Genomic DNA, 17,933 nt, shown 5'->3' with positions numbered 1-17,933 from the left:
CTTTAAAAGGGACATTTAAAATTAAGGAAAATACTAAATCCATAGGACTATTCAAAAAATGCTTAATAGTTTTCTGTTTTCAAGAAGAGTATATTCCCAGGAAACAAATATTTTCATAAAATTAAATAAATTTCAAAACCAGGATGTGCATTGTTAGTACTTTTCCATGAAGGGATGACTCAATCTGTACCTCACTTTTTTGCTGTTACTTAAAACAAAATGCTATTTTTCTCTATAACAAATTAGAAGCAAGCAAAATAAAAATTTCTAGATAGAAACCATAGAGAATTCAGAGTAATTTCCACTTATGATATTCAATGACAATATCCTTAAATATTAATATAACCATGATTGAAACTCAAACTTTTAAAATGCTGTATCTTTTCTTTTGTTCTCTCTCTAAAGAGTGTTCTACACTTTGCTTTCGACTCTCTTTAAAAGAAACAATTATGTGGCTTGGAGTCCATCTTAGCAACTTCTGTATTAGGATAAAATATAAATAATAACAAACTGGACACATCTGTTTTTTATACTTACCAAGCACATTTAATATATGCAAACTGCTACGGAAGATGTGCACTAAATACAGCCTGCTTAATAACCTGAATTTCTGGTAGTATTTCTAGTGTAAAAGTAATCACAAAACATTTTATCTCTAGAAATTAAGTCAAACACCCGTTAAGATCTTCTGTTATGTCCATTTAATAAATCTGAACCTTAACTGGCAAACAAATTTACAGTATTTAGCCAAATACCCAACACCACTTTAAACAACCATATAGTCTTCGATTAGTTTTTTTTTTAAGTCCAAATCTTGTAACTTGAAGAAAACAAGCTGTTATTAAATATGTAACTCATGAAAACAAAATGACCCTATGACATTTAATTGTAAAATAAGTAATACCAGAATACAAAGGTCATTTGAGAAAGTCTCTGCTTCAACCTCTGCAGCAACCAGCCCACAAAGCCTCACTATTCAAGACCTGGCAACCGCCACAGCTCCTAACCAACTTAATTAGCTGCGTTTTAAAGCACTTGTTAGTAACATGTATTTGCAGCAGCTTCCACTCTGTTCAGTAAGAATAAAAAGCCTCTCCTAATGACAGTGTTGATACAGGGCTGTCAACAGACCGAAACCTGTTCATTAGAGAAACATCGACACACTTTCCCATGGAAAGAAAGGCGAGGATGACAAAAGACCTCAGCACTATCCTACTCCAAGACGACCTTGAAAGATGCAGGGTGCTACCAGCTCAGAAATGTGCTGTGTGTTTTATTTAATACATAGTTAAATTTCTCCTTTGTTCTAAAGATACAAGGGACTAGTAATATGTGCAAGAAATTAGAATTATCACCTCTAGGTCTCCATGTATTCTTCAGAGCACTGCAAATTATAAAAATATGTGTAAGTAAATTCATTCCTTTCCAGTTCAGTAATTGGCTAAATTCTGACATATGAAAAAGCAACACAAGGAAATATACACTTTGAATAAAAATGGACTTGTCATTGACAGTATAGACTGCAAGGATTTCAAAACGAAAGAAATATAAATTAGGTCTAAACTTTTAATGTTTTTTAAACTTATTAATTATTTATTTTTTGGCAGCATCTCGCAACACGTGGGATCTTAGTTCCTCAACCAGGGATGGAACCTCCACCCCTGTAGTAGAAGTTCAGAGTCTTAACCAGGGAAGTCCCGGTAAAAACTTTTTTGATTTCACTTCTGCTCAAAGCATTATGGTACACTAGGTGCTCTGAGACCCTTGTGCTGTAAAACAACCAGATTCATGGCCAAAACATACTTGTTGAACTGCTCAATATAAAAGAACTAGAGAGGTCTCCAATGATATCCTCTCCATACCCTTCCTTCAGCACTGCAAAGCAAGCTGGGGCCTCAGCTGGGAGTGTAAGTAGAGGCCAGAAGGACAGAAGCAGGTTGTCTTGAGGGCTGATACATACAATGTCTTTGGTCAGGACACTGAGCTTTGGGCCAATAGCTAGGTAGGTGAGTTGAGCCTAGGACCATCGTGTTACCCCAGACCTTTGGGTGAGGCTGAAGTGCCCTAGGTCAGTGACAGAAGCAGAAGAAGCAAATTCTCCTTGCAGGAAGGTATTCCCCACTTAGAACCAAAGGACGCCCAAAGATAAAAATCAAGCAGCAAGTTTAGTCAGTGATACCCTACAACATAACAAGGTAAGCCACCACAAGTCAGAGTCCCCATCAGGAGAAGAGATCTGTATGAGATGCTTAGAGAAAGTAAAGGATCAATAAGACAAGCAAGCAACAAGGGATTATCAGGAATAGTCCAGCAGATTTGCATGTAAATTAGTTAAAAACTTTCCAGGAATTTCTCAAAATAAAAATGGGACTGTTTAAACAAACAAATACCACGGAGAGGTTAAAAAGCAGTTTGGACATAGCAGAAGCAAGAAACTGAACACAGAAAATACAACAGTTCTTGAAAAGGAATAATGGAGAGTCATTAATTAATATCAACTGTGGAAGTCAGAAGACAAAGAAATACTGTCTTCAAACAGATTAGAGAAAAAAACTTTATGTTTAGTTGGCATGACCAATGCCATGTGTTGACTTCATCTTCTTGGCAACACAAGAAGACTTACAAAGAAGGTATTACCGGAAGGATTACAAAGCTACCTCTCAAGAAGGGTGAAAAAGGCAGCATCAGATAAATAACAACAAAAAGAATTCAGTGAAAGAGAAATGACTAAAGTATAAGTTTTAGGAAGAAGAAAAATAATCAAATAAGGTGAGATATAAGAATAGTGAATTTTAAAAAGGTAAACATACATGCAAATTTAAAGATGATTCATCTGTATGAAATATGACGCATAAAATATGAACTTTATGATATATAATTTATACATTCTGTAATATATAAAATACAATAATAAATAGTACCAGTGATGGCACCCCACTCCAGTACTCTTGCCTGGAAAACGCCATGGATGGAGGAGCCTGGTAGGCTGCAGTCCATGGGGTCGCAAAGAGTCGGACACGACTGAGTGACTTCACTTTCACTTTTCACTTTTATTCACTGGAGAAGGAAATGGCAACCCACTCCAGTGTTCTTGCCTGGAGAATCCCAGGACAGGGGAGCCTGTTGGGCTGCCGACTCTGGGGTCGCACAGAGTCGGACACGACTGAAGCGACTTAGCAGCAGCTGTAGCAGCAGCAGTAGTATAATTATGCTCAATTTGTAGAATTTAAAAAAATGATGGCACTTAACTACTGATGATAATAGCATGTATGTGAAGAGGGGAAAATTGAAGTTAAGGTGTACTAAGGACTTTGAATTATTTTGAAAAAGAGTAAAGATAGTGTTTAACTTTAGAATCTGTTAAGACAAATATGAGAAAATATTTAATCACAAGAAAACAGAAATAAGAACATACAGCAAGAATAATAATGAGACAAGCAACCAAGTATAGGTTAAAAAAAAATCATGGAAAAAGCAGTTCAAATAGACATTTTAAAAGAAGATAAGGAGAAACAAATTCAAACATTTTAGTAATCTCTATAAATGGGCTCACTGAGCTTGTCAATGTGAAGACTGCTGTATGGAAGAGAGATACCTGAAAAACAAGACACAGAATGGCTGAGGAAACTTACCATGCATTTGGAAGTCTACAAAAATGTCCTTGTCCTTACTTTTTTCCTTTGCACTTTTGAAAAGACACTCACCTCTTCCTTTGATGTTTCCGAGTCAAGCTGTAGCGTGAGGTACATAACGATGTGAGGAGTGTTTAGAATATTCTGCTGGATATCTTCTACCTCTTCTCCCCACAGAAGTTTGACTAGATCACTTGTGTTTGACTGTGCCTTTTTCTGTCTTGGTTGAGTTATTTCCTTCTTCATAGCATATGCATTTTCGAATGTCAGTTTCACCTTTAAAAAATTAAAATGTATTGATTTTATAACAAGGGAAAATCAGCAGTGGTTTTCACAAAGAAGACTCTGTACATGCATATTCACTCCAGTATGCATAAAAAAAATCACTGTAGAGTATGGGCTCCTTGATGGCAGGAACTGTGTATTCTATTTTTATTTGTATCTCCAGCTCCTAGAACAATAGCTGGTACATATTATTACAAACATTTATTGAGTAGGAATGTATAAATCTCTGTACCTAAGTTCATTAATTTAAACATAGTCATTGTATTTTAGGGACTTCCCAGATGGTACTAGTGGTAAAAAACCTGCCTGCAAAATGGAGGAGAATAAAAGACGAGGGTTAGATCCCTGGGTCGGGAAGATACCCTTGAGGAGGAAATGGCAAACCACTCCACTGTTCTTACCTGGAGAATCCCATGGACAGAGGAGCCTGACGGACTATAGTCCATGGGGTCACGAAGAGTGGGACTGAGCGACTAACACACACACATTGTATTCGAAATATTGACAACAAATACAAGATATGCCACGGGAAAACAAAAGTTAGTATAAGCTGACAGTGTAATAAAGAGTAACACTACATTACAAATACTAATAGTACTGACTCATCTGGGGAAATTGGCAGGAAGAGATTCAGGATTAAAAGCAACCTCATACAACCAAAATTAGCTCTCCTTTCAAATGGTGATATTCAAATATTCTTCTCTTAGATATTCTTTGTGGTCCTTTAAAATAAAGGCTAACAAGAACAAAAACTTATCAACATGCTGGATCTTGAACTGTGGCCCTAAGAAGATTATCTATCTTATAAAGATAGTTTAATTTCATGGCTTGATGTCAAATAATATTGGTAAGAGTCCAGAATGTGGCCATTTTCCAGTTGTTGAAAGGTAGCTTCCACTTCTCAATTACCTTTCCTTGAAAAAGGAGATATGTGTCTAAATGCCAGCTGGCCAAAGACAACTTGCTTATCTTGAAGAAGCACCAGTGTATCTTGACTAAAAGAAGTCATCACTAAATATAGTTAATTTTGTGTAGCAAGGACATCATCACAAGCTACATAGGCACAAAATATTCTTAATGTTTAAAATCTTATCAGAATACAGATAAGTCAGGACATTCTAATCATAACAATCTATATAATTTTAAATTTAGACATTAAAGTACAATGACTTTTTAAAACTAAATTTTAAAAATAAAAAAATAAATTCATGCTTGATCAAGAATACAGAAGTCTGGATGATATAAGTATATTAAATCATCACACTGTACAATCTAAACAGATACAATTTTTATTTGTCAATCAAACCTCAATAAACTGGGGGTAAAAGAAATCTCTTCAATATTTAAAAGCAGATAAAATTGTTAATATGCAGTAAGTTGTATTTTGAGAGGAAACTTTTAAAAATTACTATCAAGGCAGTAATAATCCCTATTTTTAATAACTTATTAAAAGAGGTACTGTTTTCAAGGCCAACTTTAAATATATGATAAATACTAATATATCACTGTCATTTTAAAAAATGAGTCTTAAATATATATATTCTCATAAGCATATTATTTTTAAAAATTCATAATCCCATCAGCCTATCTATTGTTAGTATTATACTGTGAAATAAATCTACCCAGATGAATAAAACTTTCCAAAAGAAAAACTATCTAGATATCTTTCTTTTTTGGTTGGCAAAGAGTGACTATGGTTGCATTCAATTTTGCTTATCTGTAGCTGTCTGATATTTCAGGGGCACTGAGTTATCTTTGTCTACCTAAGGTGGTTCAGACAGTAAAGCATCTGCCTGCAATGTGGGAGACCTGGGTTTTATCTCTGGGTTGGGAAGATCCCCTGGAGAAGGAAATGGAAATCCACTCCAGTATTCTTGCCTGGAAATTTCCATGGACAGAGGAACCTGGCAGGCTACAGTCCATGGGGTCTCAGAGAGTCAGACACGATCGAGCGACTAACACACACACACACACACCTACAGTGAATTTAGTTAAATAAACATCCTTTCTAAAATAAGTTTCAGATTTATTTTACTAACAAGTAGAAAAGGGACATAAGGTCTAAATTCATCAATATGTATATATTCAGAGTTAAGATGAACCAAGTCATGGCTAGATAGCAGGAAGGGAGAAGTTCCTCATGAAATTTTTCTGAGGCCAAATGTTCATGTTTGTTTACAAAGCATTTAATATTCCAAATGGAAAAGATCAACCCTTACTAACTGCAATGTGTTCTATAAACTTGATGCTGAAAAATGTGCCCTTGGAATTAAAACACTGTATCTAGAAAGGCTAGGGACTTCCCTGGTGGTCCAGTGGTTAAGACTCCACGCTTCCACTGCAGGGGGTGTGCAGGTTCAATCCCTGGCTGGGGAATTAAGATCTGCATGCTGTATGGACAAAAAAAAACCCAAGGTAGTAGAACACTAGTATAACTGGGCGGTGGGGAGGTGTTGGAATATTAAGTAAACTAAATAAAAATATAAACAAGTCAGAGATCCTATATGGGAACACTCAAGAGTTATTTGAAAAATTAATATAAGGATAAGAAGGATGAGGTGAAGAAAAGCTGAAGAGACACTGTTTCAGAAATGATCTTAGAAAGATGTGAAAAAGAATATTTGGTGTGAGGTTTTGATCCAAACAAGCAATATGGAACCAATACATGGCCTGAAAGACTTATGTTCTGAGGGTGGCATCTGTTCTAGTGTGTAATGCTCAATATATGTATATATAAATAAAAATATAAAAATAAGCATAAACATTGGAGAAGAAAATGGCAACCCACTCCAGTATTCTTGCCTGGATAATTCAATGGACTTAGGAGTCTGGAGGTCTACAGTCCATGGGCTTGCAAAGAGTCAGACACGACTGAGCAACTGAGCATGCACAAGCATAAATATATTAAATCCTTGAATGAGGACCTGATGAAGCAAAAATGGCTTGTTACTTAGGGTGTTCTTTTATCTGAGAATAAGGATTTAGGAATGTCCAAAAGAAAATATATGGTAGTCTTTGGTGGTGTTCCTTGAAAATGTGAGAAATCTTTAGAATTTGGGGAAATCTCTAGTGCAGACTTTGTACCCTTAGAGAGGGTAGCTGTGAAGACCGTCCCCAGCACTGGGCTCTAGGGTGGAGCTGGTCATATGAGTGGAATGGAGGGTGAGAGATCTGACTGTAGCAAGCAGAGCATGAGTGACAACCTCAGGGAGCAGGCGTCACAGAGGCGGGCTGGGTCTGATGGAGCGTCTCTCTGTGAGAGGTGCTCAGAGAGAGAAATGTGAACAGGAGGGGCATCTTCTCCAGCTCAGATTCTCATGGGTGGAGAGGTCAAAAGATAGGGTATGACCAAAGGAAATTAGCTGGTAGATTTAGAAAAATTTACCAATTGTACTTTAGACAGCTACAACAACCTAAAATTTAAGACTGGTATGTTATGCTGGTGAAGAGTGACACACTTGAAAACAACTTTTCCCCTCACTATGGGAAAAACTCAAACAAGACACACACCACAGAACCACCTGTTAACATTCTTTAAGGAACTACTTTAGCCACTATTCTTCTGATGTAAGTAAAGCTGGCTCCATAATGCAAAGATAATTACACTTTAGCAAGATATTTTGAAAAGCTTACATGCTAAGTAGCTATAAATGTCAGGGAATCTGGTTGCTTTGATAAAACCATAAAAGGGTGAGACAGATAACCAAATTAAAAGTTAAGCGCTATTTTTTAAAAGGGGTTGACATATGTAAATATTAAGGATATCATATGTTTTATAGGAAAAAAAACTTTTATTGAGTAACATCTAATATAAGATTGTTTATATCAACCTTCTTATAGAAAAGTTTTGTCTTGAGTTTATATGAAACTTCTCATTTTAAAAAGGGTTGTCTTCTGTTGAGTTTATGTGAAGCTTCTTAAAGGAAATGTATTCTGTTGTTCCTCCATGGACATTAAACTGTGACAAGTTTCATCATCTCCTGTCTCTCTCAAAAGGTTTTCTTATTTGTGCAATTTACCAAGCCTTTCTTTCCTCCTCCCTTCCCTTCACCCCCCGACACCTTCAGGGGATGCTGTACCTTATTCTCAGGTCCAAGGACATGCACTCTATAACTCACTACTTCCAAAACCTTGCTGCTTTAATTACCCTCTCCTATCCACATTGTGTAACAAGCAATGTTGCTTTGGCCTCTGCCAAACAAACCAGCCAACGCTCCCTTCCCCATTAGCTGCCTGCCACGCCAGCCTCTCCACACGAGGGACTGCACAGCCAGACTACAGGCTCACTTCTGCCTCGTCGTCCGCATGTCTCTCTCACAACATCTTCGCTGCTCTCCATGTGTCTGATCCTTTCTCCTTTGTCTGGCAGATGCTCTGAATAGTCCTTAGTTAAAAGTCTGAAGGAATTGAGTCCACTTGGCTCAGCAAATTCTCTCTGATCCTCCTCTTTTGGACAATATCATGGGACTACTCGAGAAAAACTGGAAGGCACCATGGACTCCATTATCTCCTGCAGAGTGTACTGTCCTCTTTACTTCCCACATGCTTTACCTCTCACCCACTTCACCTCTCACCTACTTCTTCTCCTCCGCATCCACAGCCAAGGCCTTTGCCCAGACCATAACCCCCTCTCTTCTGGACTATCATAAAGCTGAGCACCTGGTTTCCCAATCTGCAGTCCCATCCAGAGGGATATATTCCTAAATGCAAATCTGATCACATCAGTCATCTTCTTTATTTTTTTTTTCTTTCTTTTTTTTTAATTTTATTTTATTTTTAAACTTTACAAAATTGTATTAGTTTTGCCAAATATCAAAATGAATCCGCCATACTGACATTAACTAGTTACTTTCTGGGTTCTGAGAGTAAAAAAGATTTACAAATACTTTTAAGAAAACGTGTCTGTCTACTTCCTAATCTTTCCACAATATATATGAGCACCACTTTTGTTTAACAAGGAAATAATAAAAGTCAAAATATTCTACTCAAGTATCATCTCCTTTAAGAAGCCTTTTCTCCTTTCATAGGCCTAAGAAGTAATGTTCTGCAGGCTGGTCTTCCAGAAAAGGGGTTGGATTCCTCCAAAGTTTCAGGAAAACCAGCAATGGCCCGGTACTTTTGCAATCAGTCCTGGTCAACTGCAATGCTGCTGCTGCTGCTGCTAAGTCACTTCAGTCGTGTCCAACTCTGTGCAACCCCATAGACGGCCTCCCACCAGGCTCCCCCGTCCCTGGGATTCTCCAGGCAAAAACACTGGAGTGGGTTGCCATTTCCTTCTCCAATGCATGAAAGTGAAAACTGCAATGTTTGGACCCAAATTCCCTGACGAAGCCAGGGGGCGGGGGGATGGTGTTCTACCTGCACAATCACTTGCTGGTTGAATGAATGAGTGCACAGAGATGTGGCAACAGATCAAGATCACAAAACTCAGTCATTAGAAGAGTACTGGCACCTTTGTTCTTGTCATTTTGAATTTCTGAAACATTTTTTTTAAACCCACAACTTTTTATTTAAAAAAATTTAAACCTACAGAAAGTTGCAAGAAGTGTACGATGATCACCCATACATTCCTCTCACTCAGTTACAGCCATTTTTTAAAACACATTTTGCCACACTTGCTTCCTCCCTCCTTTCTCCCCTGTCTTACTCACCTCTTCTTATATCCTTACCTTCTTTTTATTTAAAAAAAATAATTTTGCCTGAACTACCTGAGAACTACTTGCAGCTACTTTAATACTTCACTGCTAAGTACCTTAGTATGTATCTCCTAAGGCTACACGACCAAATATAATTATGACATTTAGGGATATGACACACAATACTCTTCTCTAACAAAGACCATATTCAAATTTCCCCAAATGTCCCGATAAAGCTATTCCCAATTGCATTAGAGGATCAATAAAGGAAGAGTTGCTGCATTTGGTTGTATGTTAGCTTAGTCTATCTTAATCTAAAACAATTCTCTAGCCTTTTTTTCTTTCATGACATTAACATTTTTGAAGACTCGAAGGTAGCTGTTTTGCAGAATGTTAAAACTTAGCTTTAAAAGAAATGATTTAGTCTCTCTGTGTCACCTACTGTCCAGGCTTTGCTGTTGGACTTCATGCTGGTATTCTGAATCTATTTATAGCAGAACTTATTTAAAATTGAAATACAGAACTGTAGAGTTGGAAGAGGGCTCAGAGATTTATTCTCACAAATGCCCTCTGATTATAGATGAGGAAAGTGAAACCCAGAAGACTTATGAAAATTGCTCAGAGCGAGGTTTAAAATAGAGATCTGCCCTCCTTCTCCTCAGTGACCTTTCTGCCACATTACATTCTCTCCCGGGACATCTTCTGCTGGATGACGAGAAGCATTTCAGGCTATTTTTATACCCTGAGTATAAGCTTAACATGCTACTGTTGGTTATTTCCAAAATTAAAATAAAGTCTCCTAAGGTGTTCTTTGGGCTTCCCTGGTGTTTCAGCTGATAAAGAATCCGCCTGCAATGTGGGACACCTGGGTTCGATCCCTGGGTTGGGAAGATACCCTGGAGGAGGACATGGCAACCCACTCCAGTATTTTTGCCTGGAGAATCCCTAGAGAAGGACTGAGGAGCCTGGAGATTCCCTGGAGAAGGGAAAGGCTACCGGCTCAAGTATTCTGGCCTGGAGAATTTCATGGACTATCCATGGCATCACAAAGAGTTGTACACGACTGAGCGACTTTCACTTTCACTTTTCAAGGTATTCTTTATAAATCAGCATTCCTCTTCTCTTACTGCCTGAATCACCGTTTTAAATGCCATAGGTACCAACTAGGTAGAACAGCTTTTTCTGAGACAAGTCCACTGCAGTTAGCTGTGGCAAGAACAAGGGGATACAAACACAAGGACGCACCCAGGCTGTGCGTGCAATCGGAGCATCATGTTGTGGAGTCAGTTTTGGCTCCAGTTCTTTGAGTTATTAATTCTGTAATCTTGGACAAATCATTAATTCTCTCCTAGAGTCTTTTTCTCTCATGTGTAAAACAGGAGATTAATATAGATTGTTATGGGGGAACAAATGAAATTATCAAAGGGAATGCTATTAGCAAAGCACCAACATACTTCCTGGCACCCTACAAATTCTAGTTCCCTTCCCAATTCTCAGGCTGTATACGGGCAAAAATCCCCTTGAAATTACAATAGGCAGGCAAGGCCGTGCTGGAGTTCAACATACTCTCTCAATATGATCATTCTGACCCACAACAGTGTTTCTTCCATCTTTGCTGTTTCCTCATTTTGTTTTTTAATTTTTAATTCTATTTATTTATTGACCATACTGGACATTCAAAAAATAAGGAACACTTCCTGAACCTGCATGTCATCCTTGTGCAGGGGCCACATTAATCTTCTCTGTATCGTTTCAATTTTAGTATATGTGCAGCCGAAGTGAGGACTGCTGTTTCCTCATTTTGGCACAAGATATAAGAATTGGCACTTAAGAATAATGTTGTAAAAAAAAAAAAAATATATATATATATACAGTATATATATATATATATATGTGTATGTTTAAACACAGAACATTTAATGCAGTTGTAATGGCAAACTGGGCAAGCAGCAGATATACAACTCCTATTTCATGCTTAACAAGGACATGGAAATGGTGGGTGAAATTGGTCCAAAATATTTAAATCATTATTTCTTTCCCTTCCTTTTTCTGCCAACTGTGCATTGCCAAATTTGCAAATGCTGTGTATTAATTAAATGTAAGAATAATGTGACTCCACTGGAAACATAATTCTTTTTGTGAAGGCAGAACAGATGTGGCTGAACCCTGGCAGTACTGTCAGGACACCTGCAAGTGACACAGGCAAGAAAGGAGGAGCCCTCATTCGGGGCTCACATGCAGCCAGTTTACTTGGATGACACTGTTTCAGGCTTTAAGATACCGTGATTTTTCGTTACTGACGGGTAAGTAGCTCCTGTCTGAGCCCAGTGAGGTGCTCCGGTACCCTGGCCCACCCTTGTTCCTCTCCGCATCTAGCAACTGAAGGGCATACCCCCACACTCTGCTCCAGCACTGTGTCTGGTGTGCTTAGTCACTCAGTCGTGTCCGATTCTTTGTGACCCTGTGGACTGTAGCCCTCCAGGATCCTCTGTCCATGGGATTCTCCAGGCAAGAATACTGGAGTGGGTTGCTATTTCCTTCTCCATGCCTGGTGTCTGCCTGATTCTCTTTTTTATTTCAGACAGCAGCATCTGTCTAACCACTCCTAGGCATGGCTGGTCACTGGCTATCATGGTTATTCCAGCACTTTCATTTTGCATTTCCAAAGACAGCTTCATTTACAGAGCATCTGTATGTATGTGTATGTTCAAAGTATGTGTGTGCACGCATGTGTGTGTATTTTGAAAAGGAAGTGAATACAACAAAATTTTACTTCTTCGAAAACAAGAAAACTTTGTAATGGGTCCTGTTACCTCACAGTCTCAATCAGATGCAGGTATGATTCTGATTTATTAGGCATTCTGTTCTTCATTCCCATCAATCTAAAAATGGCTTCCTTCTTTTACTGTCTGATGGAGCCTCTCACCTTTCTAAAGCATATCATCCTCCCTACCCCTCGAAAGAGAGAAAGCCAATTCCCCATGCTAACAAGAGTAGAACATTCCTGAATAGGAGGTATGGCATCTTAAAAATACATCTAATGACCTAAAAATGTCATCTATAATACAAAATGTCAATGCTTAGAGTATCAAAATAACATATTATAGAGAAAATATATTTTTACCTTACAAGGAATGAAAAATAATTCATTATGTGGCTAAATAAAAGCTCAGGAGTAAGGCTAACCTAGATAACATAAAAATCAAGAAAAGAGTATAGTGTTTAAACAAAACCAAACCACATTTTTAAAAACTTTATAGAAATTATGATTTTAATAAGTCAGAATAGAAAATTCCATGACTGGTTAAAAGTGACTTCTCGAGAAACTGGATTTTCATCAATATGTATGGTACTTACAATGGCAAGTTGGTTATTATGTAGTTTTTAGTATTGTTCTTACAGATATTTATCTTTCCCTTTAGAACTACCTCCAAAAGCTAAAAATGTTGAGAGCTAAAAATTTTAAAGTATTCTAGTGTATAACTCACCCATTATACATGACTCTTTTCAGAATTTTATAAAAAGAAAATAGCACAAGACACACCTATTTCATCACAAAACACAGAAAAAGAATGTCCACCTGCATAGGTCCAGGAATGCAAGACAGAACTCTCTCTATGTTCTCAGAGGTCACCTCTACGTCGTTCACAGCAACGAGGACATCACCTGAAAACATGACCACAATGAAAGACAGTTGTGTGAGTAGCCAAAACTGAAAAAGATCTGGAGTTGGAACATTAAAAAGTATCTAATCTGACCTTCCAAATGCAGTACAAAATGTGGTGCAGACATTCAGGGACTTGCTCAAGATTATAAAACTCTTGAGTGGCAGAGCTAATCTACCACCCCACTCTTAAACTATAATGCAGCCCAACACTGCACCATAACTAAATATAACCTATGAATGTTTAAAGAGATGAATATTCTTATTTTTTTCTACAGTTGGGAGAATTATATCAACCCAAGGGACAAATGGAAAATTTGTAGCATTAAGCAAGTATTACACTTAACAAAATTTAATCTAAACACTTAGACCCACACAGTAAAAAAATTCAGCTGAAATTTTAATTAAATCCATGTGGTACATCCAAACTCAAAATGCTGGGTATTCACTGTTATTACTGATCTTTGTCTACACACAGCATTTTGTTTCAAAAGCCCCCAACTACAATAAAATCTACAGCATGTTTCAGTTAAAATATCCTTTTTCATGACTTTCCTTTAAATGTGTATATTATCAAATCAAGTGGTTTTAATAAAATAAAGATCAGTGTTAAATTTGGAAATTTACTCTCAAAACATGAAGGTAATATCTAAACACCAGTGAACTGCAATACACATAACAAGGTTATTTTTTCTCATCATTCTTACTGATAGGACATACATTAAATAATTACAACCATTCATTAATTCATCCAACAAACACTTATTGTATGCCAGGTACTGTTCTAGGCACTGCAGATAGAGAATGAACAAAACAGAAAAAAATCTCTATACATATGGAGCTTAATATTCTTTGGAGAAGACAAAATAAACAGGCATATAGATAAAACAGTGTTGTCAGACAACTCTCTATTGACCTCTCATGCTTTTCTGTATCTTACAAGCCAAGGAACTCAAAGTCTTTGTTCTGAATTATCTTTTCAAGATTGTACAGAGAACAGTTTTGGATGAAATAGTGTCTCCCTCCAGAGCAAAAGTACAGAATAATAAGGATAACTTCTCCCTCAGTGTCTTATTATTAATAATTGTTCTTTATAAAAGATTTAGGCTTCCTAAACTCAAGTTCCTTTCCTTTAAAGCAAACCCACTACTGTGTGTAGGTGTCACCTGGTCCTCTTCATGATGACCTTTGAGAAAGAGGGCTGGGGAACAGGTGAAACTGTCATTACTTTACCCACTGCTGTTCTTCCCCTCCTCTCTCTGCCTTCGTTCCTTGGTTTCCTTGATATGCTGTCATATGGAAAAGGGGCAAAGTGCAGAGTGAGCAGGAGTTTCTTAGGCCAGCCCTGTGAGAGCCTGCAATGACCTGCCTAGGTTTAGATGCTCAAGAAATGCCGTTCAATGCATTGGGTTTGGCCACCAAGTCTGACATGATGGTTCACTATTGTAGCACTTTGAGCAACCTCATAACTTTTCTTAAAAGTTGAGAATTTTGAGATGTATAGAAATATCGAATCACTATGCTATATAATAGGAACCAACACAGTGCTGTAGGTCGTTTACACTTACAAAACAAATAAACAAACAAACTCATAGAAAAAGAAAATGCATTTGTGGTTATCAGAGGCAGGGAAGCCGGGAAGGGGAAACTTGGATGAAGTTGGTCAAAAGGTACAAATTTCCAGTTATAAGATAAATAAGTATTAGTAATGTAATATATGACATAAGTATAATTAATTGTTCCAGTATGTTACATAACAAAGGTGTTTAGAAAGTAAATCCCAAGAGTTTTCATCACACACAAAAATTCTTTTTCTACTTCTTTAACTTTGTACCTATATGAAATGATGCATACTCACTAAACATTACCACTTATTATGGTAATCATTTTATGATATAAGTCAATTTATTATGCTGTACACCTTAAACTTCTATAGTGCTTTATGTCAGTTATATCTCAATCATACTGGAAGAAAAGAAAGAACTTGCAAACTAAACTTCCAACTTTAGTTCAACTTGGAAAAATAAAAAAGCAACATACTCCCTTAATTATTTTTAAACAAGAGATTAAATAAGTGTACTATATAACATTATTTATACCTATACTGATTTTTAAAAGGAAGAAAGGAAGGGAAGGAGAAAGGGAGAGGAGGAGAGAAAGAAAAAAAATAATGAAAGAAAAAGAGGGAGAAGGAAGGAAGGGGGGGCAAGGGAAAGATGAAGGAATTTGAACACAATACAGGAGTACTGATGTAAAACAAAACCACTTCTGGATGATACCAACCATGAGTTCTACTGTCTGTAGATTACTCTGTCCTCAGGACACTTAAATAGTGAAACAATTTAAAACTTGTTCCTTTGAACTAAAACCACCTGATAATGTCACAAATGACTCCTTTCCTCCCCGCCCCACACCCTAATGAATACAGTTCTGTAGTTGAGTACTGTAGGAAGTGTAGTCTGAAAGCACCATGTCCAGCAAACCTCTAAAAATAGGAGACATGAATCATCACAAAAGACATGAAAATTAATCCTAGAACAACTGTAGTATGTACACAATATTTTAAAATGTTTAGTAGAAAACTGTTTCTTTCTATAAAGAGTTTTTTCTCCTTTCCATTTCCCAGATATTTGTTTTCCTTGTGTTTTTCTGAGCACCTCCTGTGAGGTGAGTCAGAGATGGCAGGCTTCCTGGATATCACATCACTGCAGTGGGCAGCCTGTGCCCCAGGAAAGCTCTTTCTCAACAAGTGCATGGGAGTCATTAGTATGCATGGTGCCATCTCAAAGGCTGAAAGGAAATGAAATGCATGAATTGGTTTGAACTGTTAAATAAGCAATAGTCTGAGGATTATTGATGGGTAGAAATAAGAGGGAAAATCTACCAAGTTAATCAAGAGATACATTCAAGAATCAAATAAAACCTAAAGAGAGAAGGTTAGTTTATCATAATGCTTAAGTCAATTCCTCAATGTAAAGTTTATTATTTCAGAACACCCATCAATTTCTCAACATCTACTTATATCAAATGACAAATGTGTACTGAGGCGTACTAACTACATTAGGCATCAGGGACTATGGAAATATATATGCAAAAGTTAGTTTACCGTTCCACTAACATTATATGCAAAATGAATACATAATTTAAGAAATTACTTTTGAACAAAATTATTACACATAAATGTATGAAAAAGAGAGGACACACACCAAAATGCTGTCTTTGGGTGACTGGACTTTTTCTTTGCTTTGTTTTATTACATTTTCTAAATGGTCTACAATAAGCATATATTATTACTACTGCAAAGAAAAAAATAATACTCATATGTTATAAAAAAAATAAAAAACACACACTGTGGTAGGCAGAATAGTCCTCCAAAAATGTCTACATCCTAATCTCTAAAATCTGTGAATATGTTACTTTACATAGCTAAGAGACTTTTCAGATGTAATTAAGTAACATGAGATTGGGAGATTAATCAAGTGAGTCCCATGTAATCAAAGGATCTTTAAAGGAATGAGGCAGGAAAGTCAGTCAGAGAAAGACTTCAAGATGCTACACCGCCAGCTTTGAAGATGGAGTTAGGGACCACAAGGCTAGGAATGCTTGCCAAGGAAAGGAGTTCTCTAGAAGCTTGCCAAGGAAAGGAGTTCTCCCTTGGAGACTCCAGACTGAATGCAGCCCTTGTGGACACATGCATTGATTGTAGTGTAGGAAAACACATTTTAGACTTCTGATTTCCAAAACTGTAAGATGATAAATTTGTGCTGTTTTGAACCACCAGGTCTGGTAATTTGTCACAGTAGCAACAGGAAATTAATATACCCACTGAACAACATAAAGCAACCTTGACTAAGCACCAAATGAGAGTCAGAGACCAAGAATGCTAAAGAACAGATGGATATACAAGGCAGCTTTGGAGGTCATCGGGGAAAGAAAAAATCAGTCCTGTTAGAAGTGAGTATTTAATGTACAGGAGGACTGGAAAATACGTATGAGACGGGGGGGTGGGGTGGGGTGGGATCAGATTGTGAATTTAAATTGTTCATTTAAATTAAGCTGAATTTGACTTAAGAGGGGAAAGCATTTGGTTTTTTAAGCAGTTACATACTGCCATTTTATTCATTAAAGTTAATGCATTTACTGACAGAATCTTCAGTTTTGAGAGAATAAAAACTACTATATTTTTTAACTTCAATATCAATCCCTCAACTATAATACTTAAGCACTAAACTAGAGAAAATCAAGGTCCCTCCCAACCTACCATTCTAGAGTTCCTTGACTAATGATAGCACAAATATTGTAACTACTAATATTGTACAGAATATTAAGTAATAATAACTTATTTATTAAGTAATATTAAGTAATAATAACTACTAATATTATGAAGTGAAGTGAAGTCGCTCAGTTGTGTCCGACTTTTTGCAATTGCATGGATTGTAGCCCACCAGGCTCCTCGGTCCATGAGATTTTCCAGGCATCAATACTGGAATAGGTTGCCGTTTCCTTCTCCAGGGGATCTTCCTGACCCAGGGATGGAACCTGGGTCTCCTGCATTGTAGGCAGACGCTTTACCATTTGAGCTATCAGGGAAGCCCATGTAAAATTTAATATGATATTAAAATATCATATTCTCAGAAGATGATGGATAAGAAACTATTGTAAGGTTTTAATTTCTCATTAAAATAGAAAATAACACTACAGAAATGTTGGAAAAAA

General features: G+C 37.0%; 1 protein-coding gene and 1 non-coding gene across 6 annotated transcripts in view; both read right to left on the bottom strand.

Moving 5' to 3' along the window:
- INTU (inturned planar cell polarity protein) overlaps positions 1 to 17,933 on the bottom strand; it is a 97,486-nt gene that overhangs the window by 47,303 nt on the left and 32,250 nt on the right. For all 5 annotated transcript variants that reach the window (XM_044930410.2, XM_044930409.2, XM_044930412.2 and 2 more), the window contains exons 3-4: positions 13,134 to 13,219; positions 3,705 to 3,908 (exon numbers count right to left, since the gene is read on the bottom strand). In XM_044930410.2, the coding sequence (XP_044786345.2) occupies positions 3,705 to 3,908; positions 13,134 to 13,219 (290 nt within the window). The remainder of the gene's footprint in view (positions 1 to 3,704; positions 3,909 to 13,133; positions 13,220 to 17,933) is intronic.
- On the bottom strand, positions 11,233 to 11,339 carry LOC112580040. The gene has a single exon (XR_003104397.3). It is a non-coding gene; the product is annotated as a U6 spliceosomal RNA (small nuclear RNA).

The sequence above is a fragment of the Bubalus bubalis genome, chromosome 17 (assembly GCF_019923935.1).
Source record: "Bubalus bubalis isolate 160015118507 breed Murrah chromosome 17, NDDB_SH_1, whole genome shotgun sequence".
NCBI classification, from domain to species: domain Eukaryota; kingdom Metazoa; phylum Chordata; class Mammalia; order Artiodactyla; family Bovidae; genus Bubalus; species Bubalus bubalis.
This window is presented reverse-complemented; position numbering and strand designations above follow the sequence as displayed.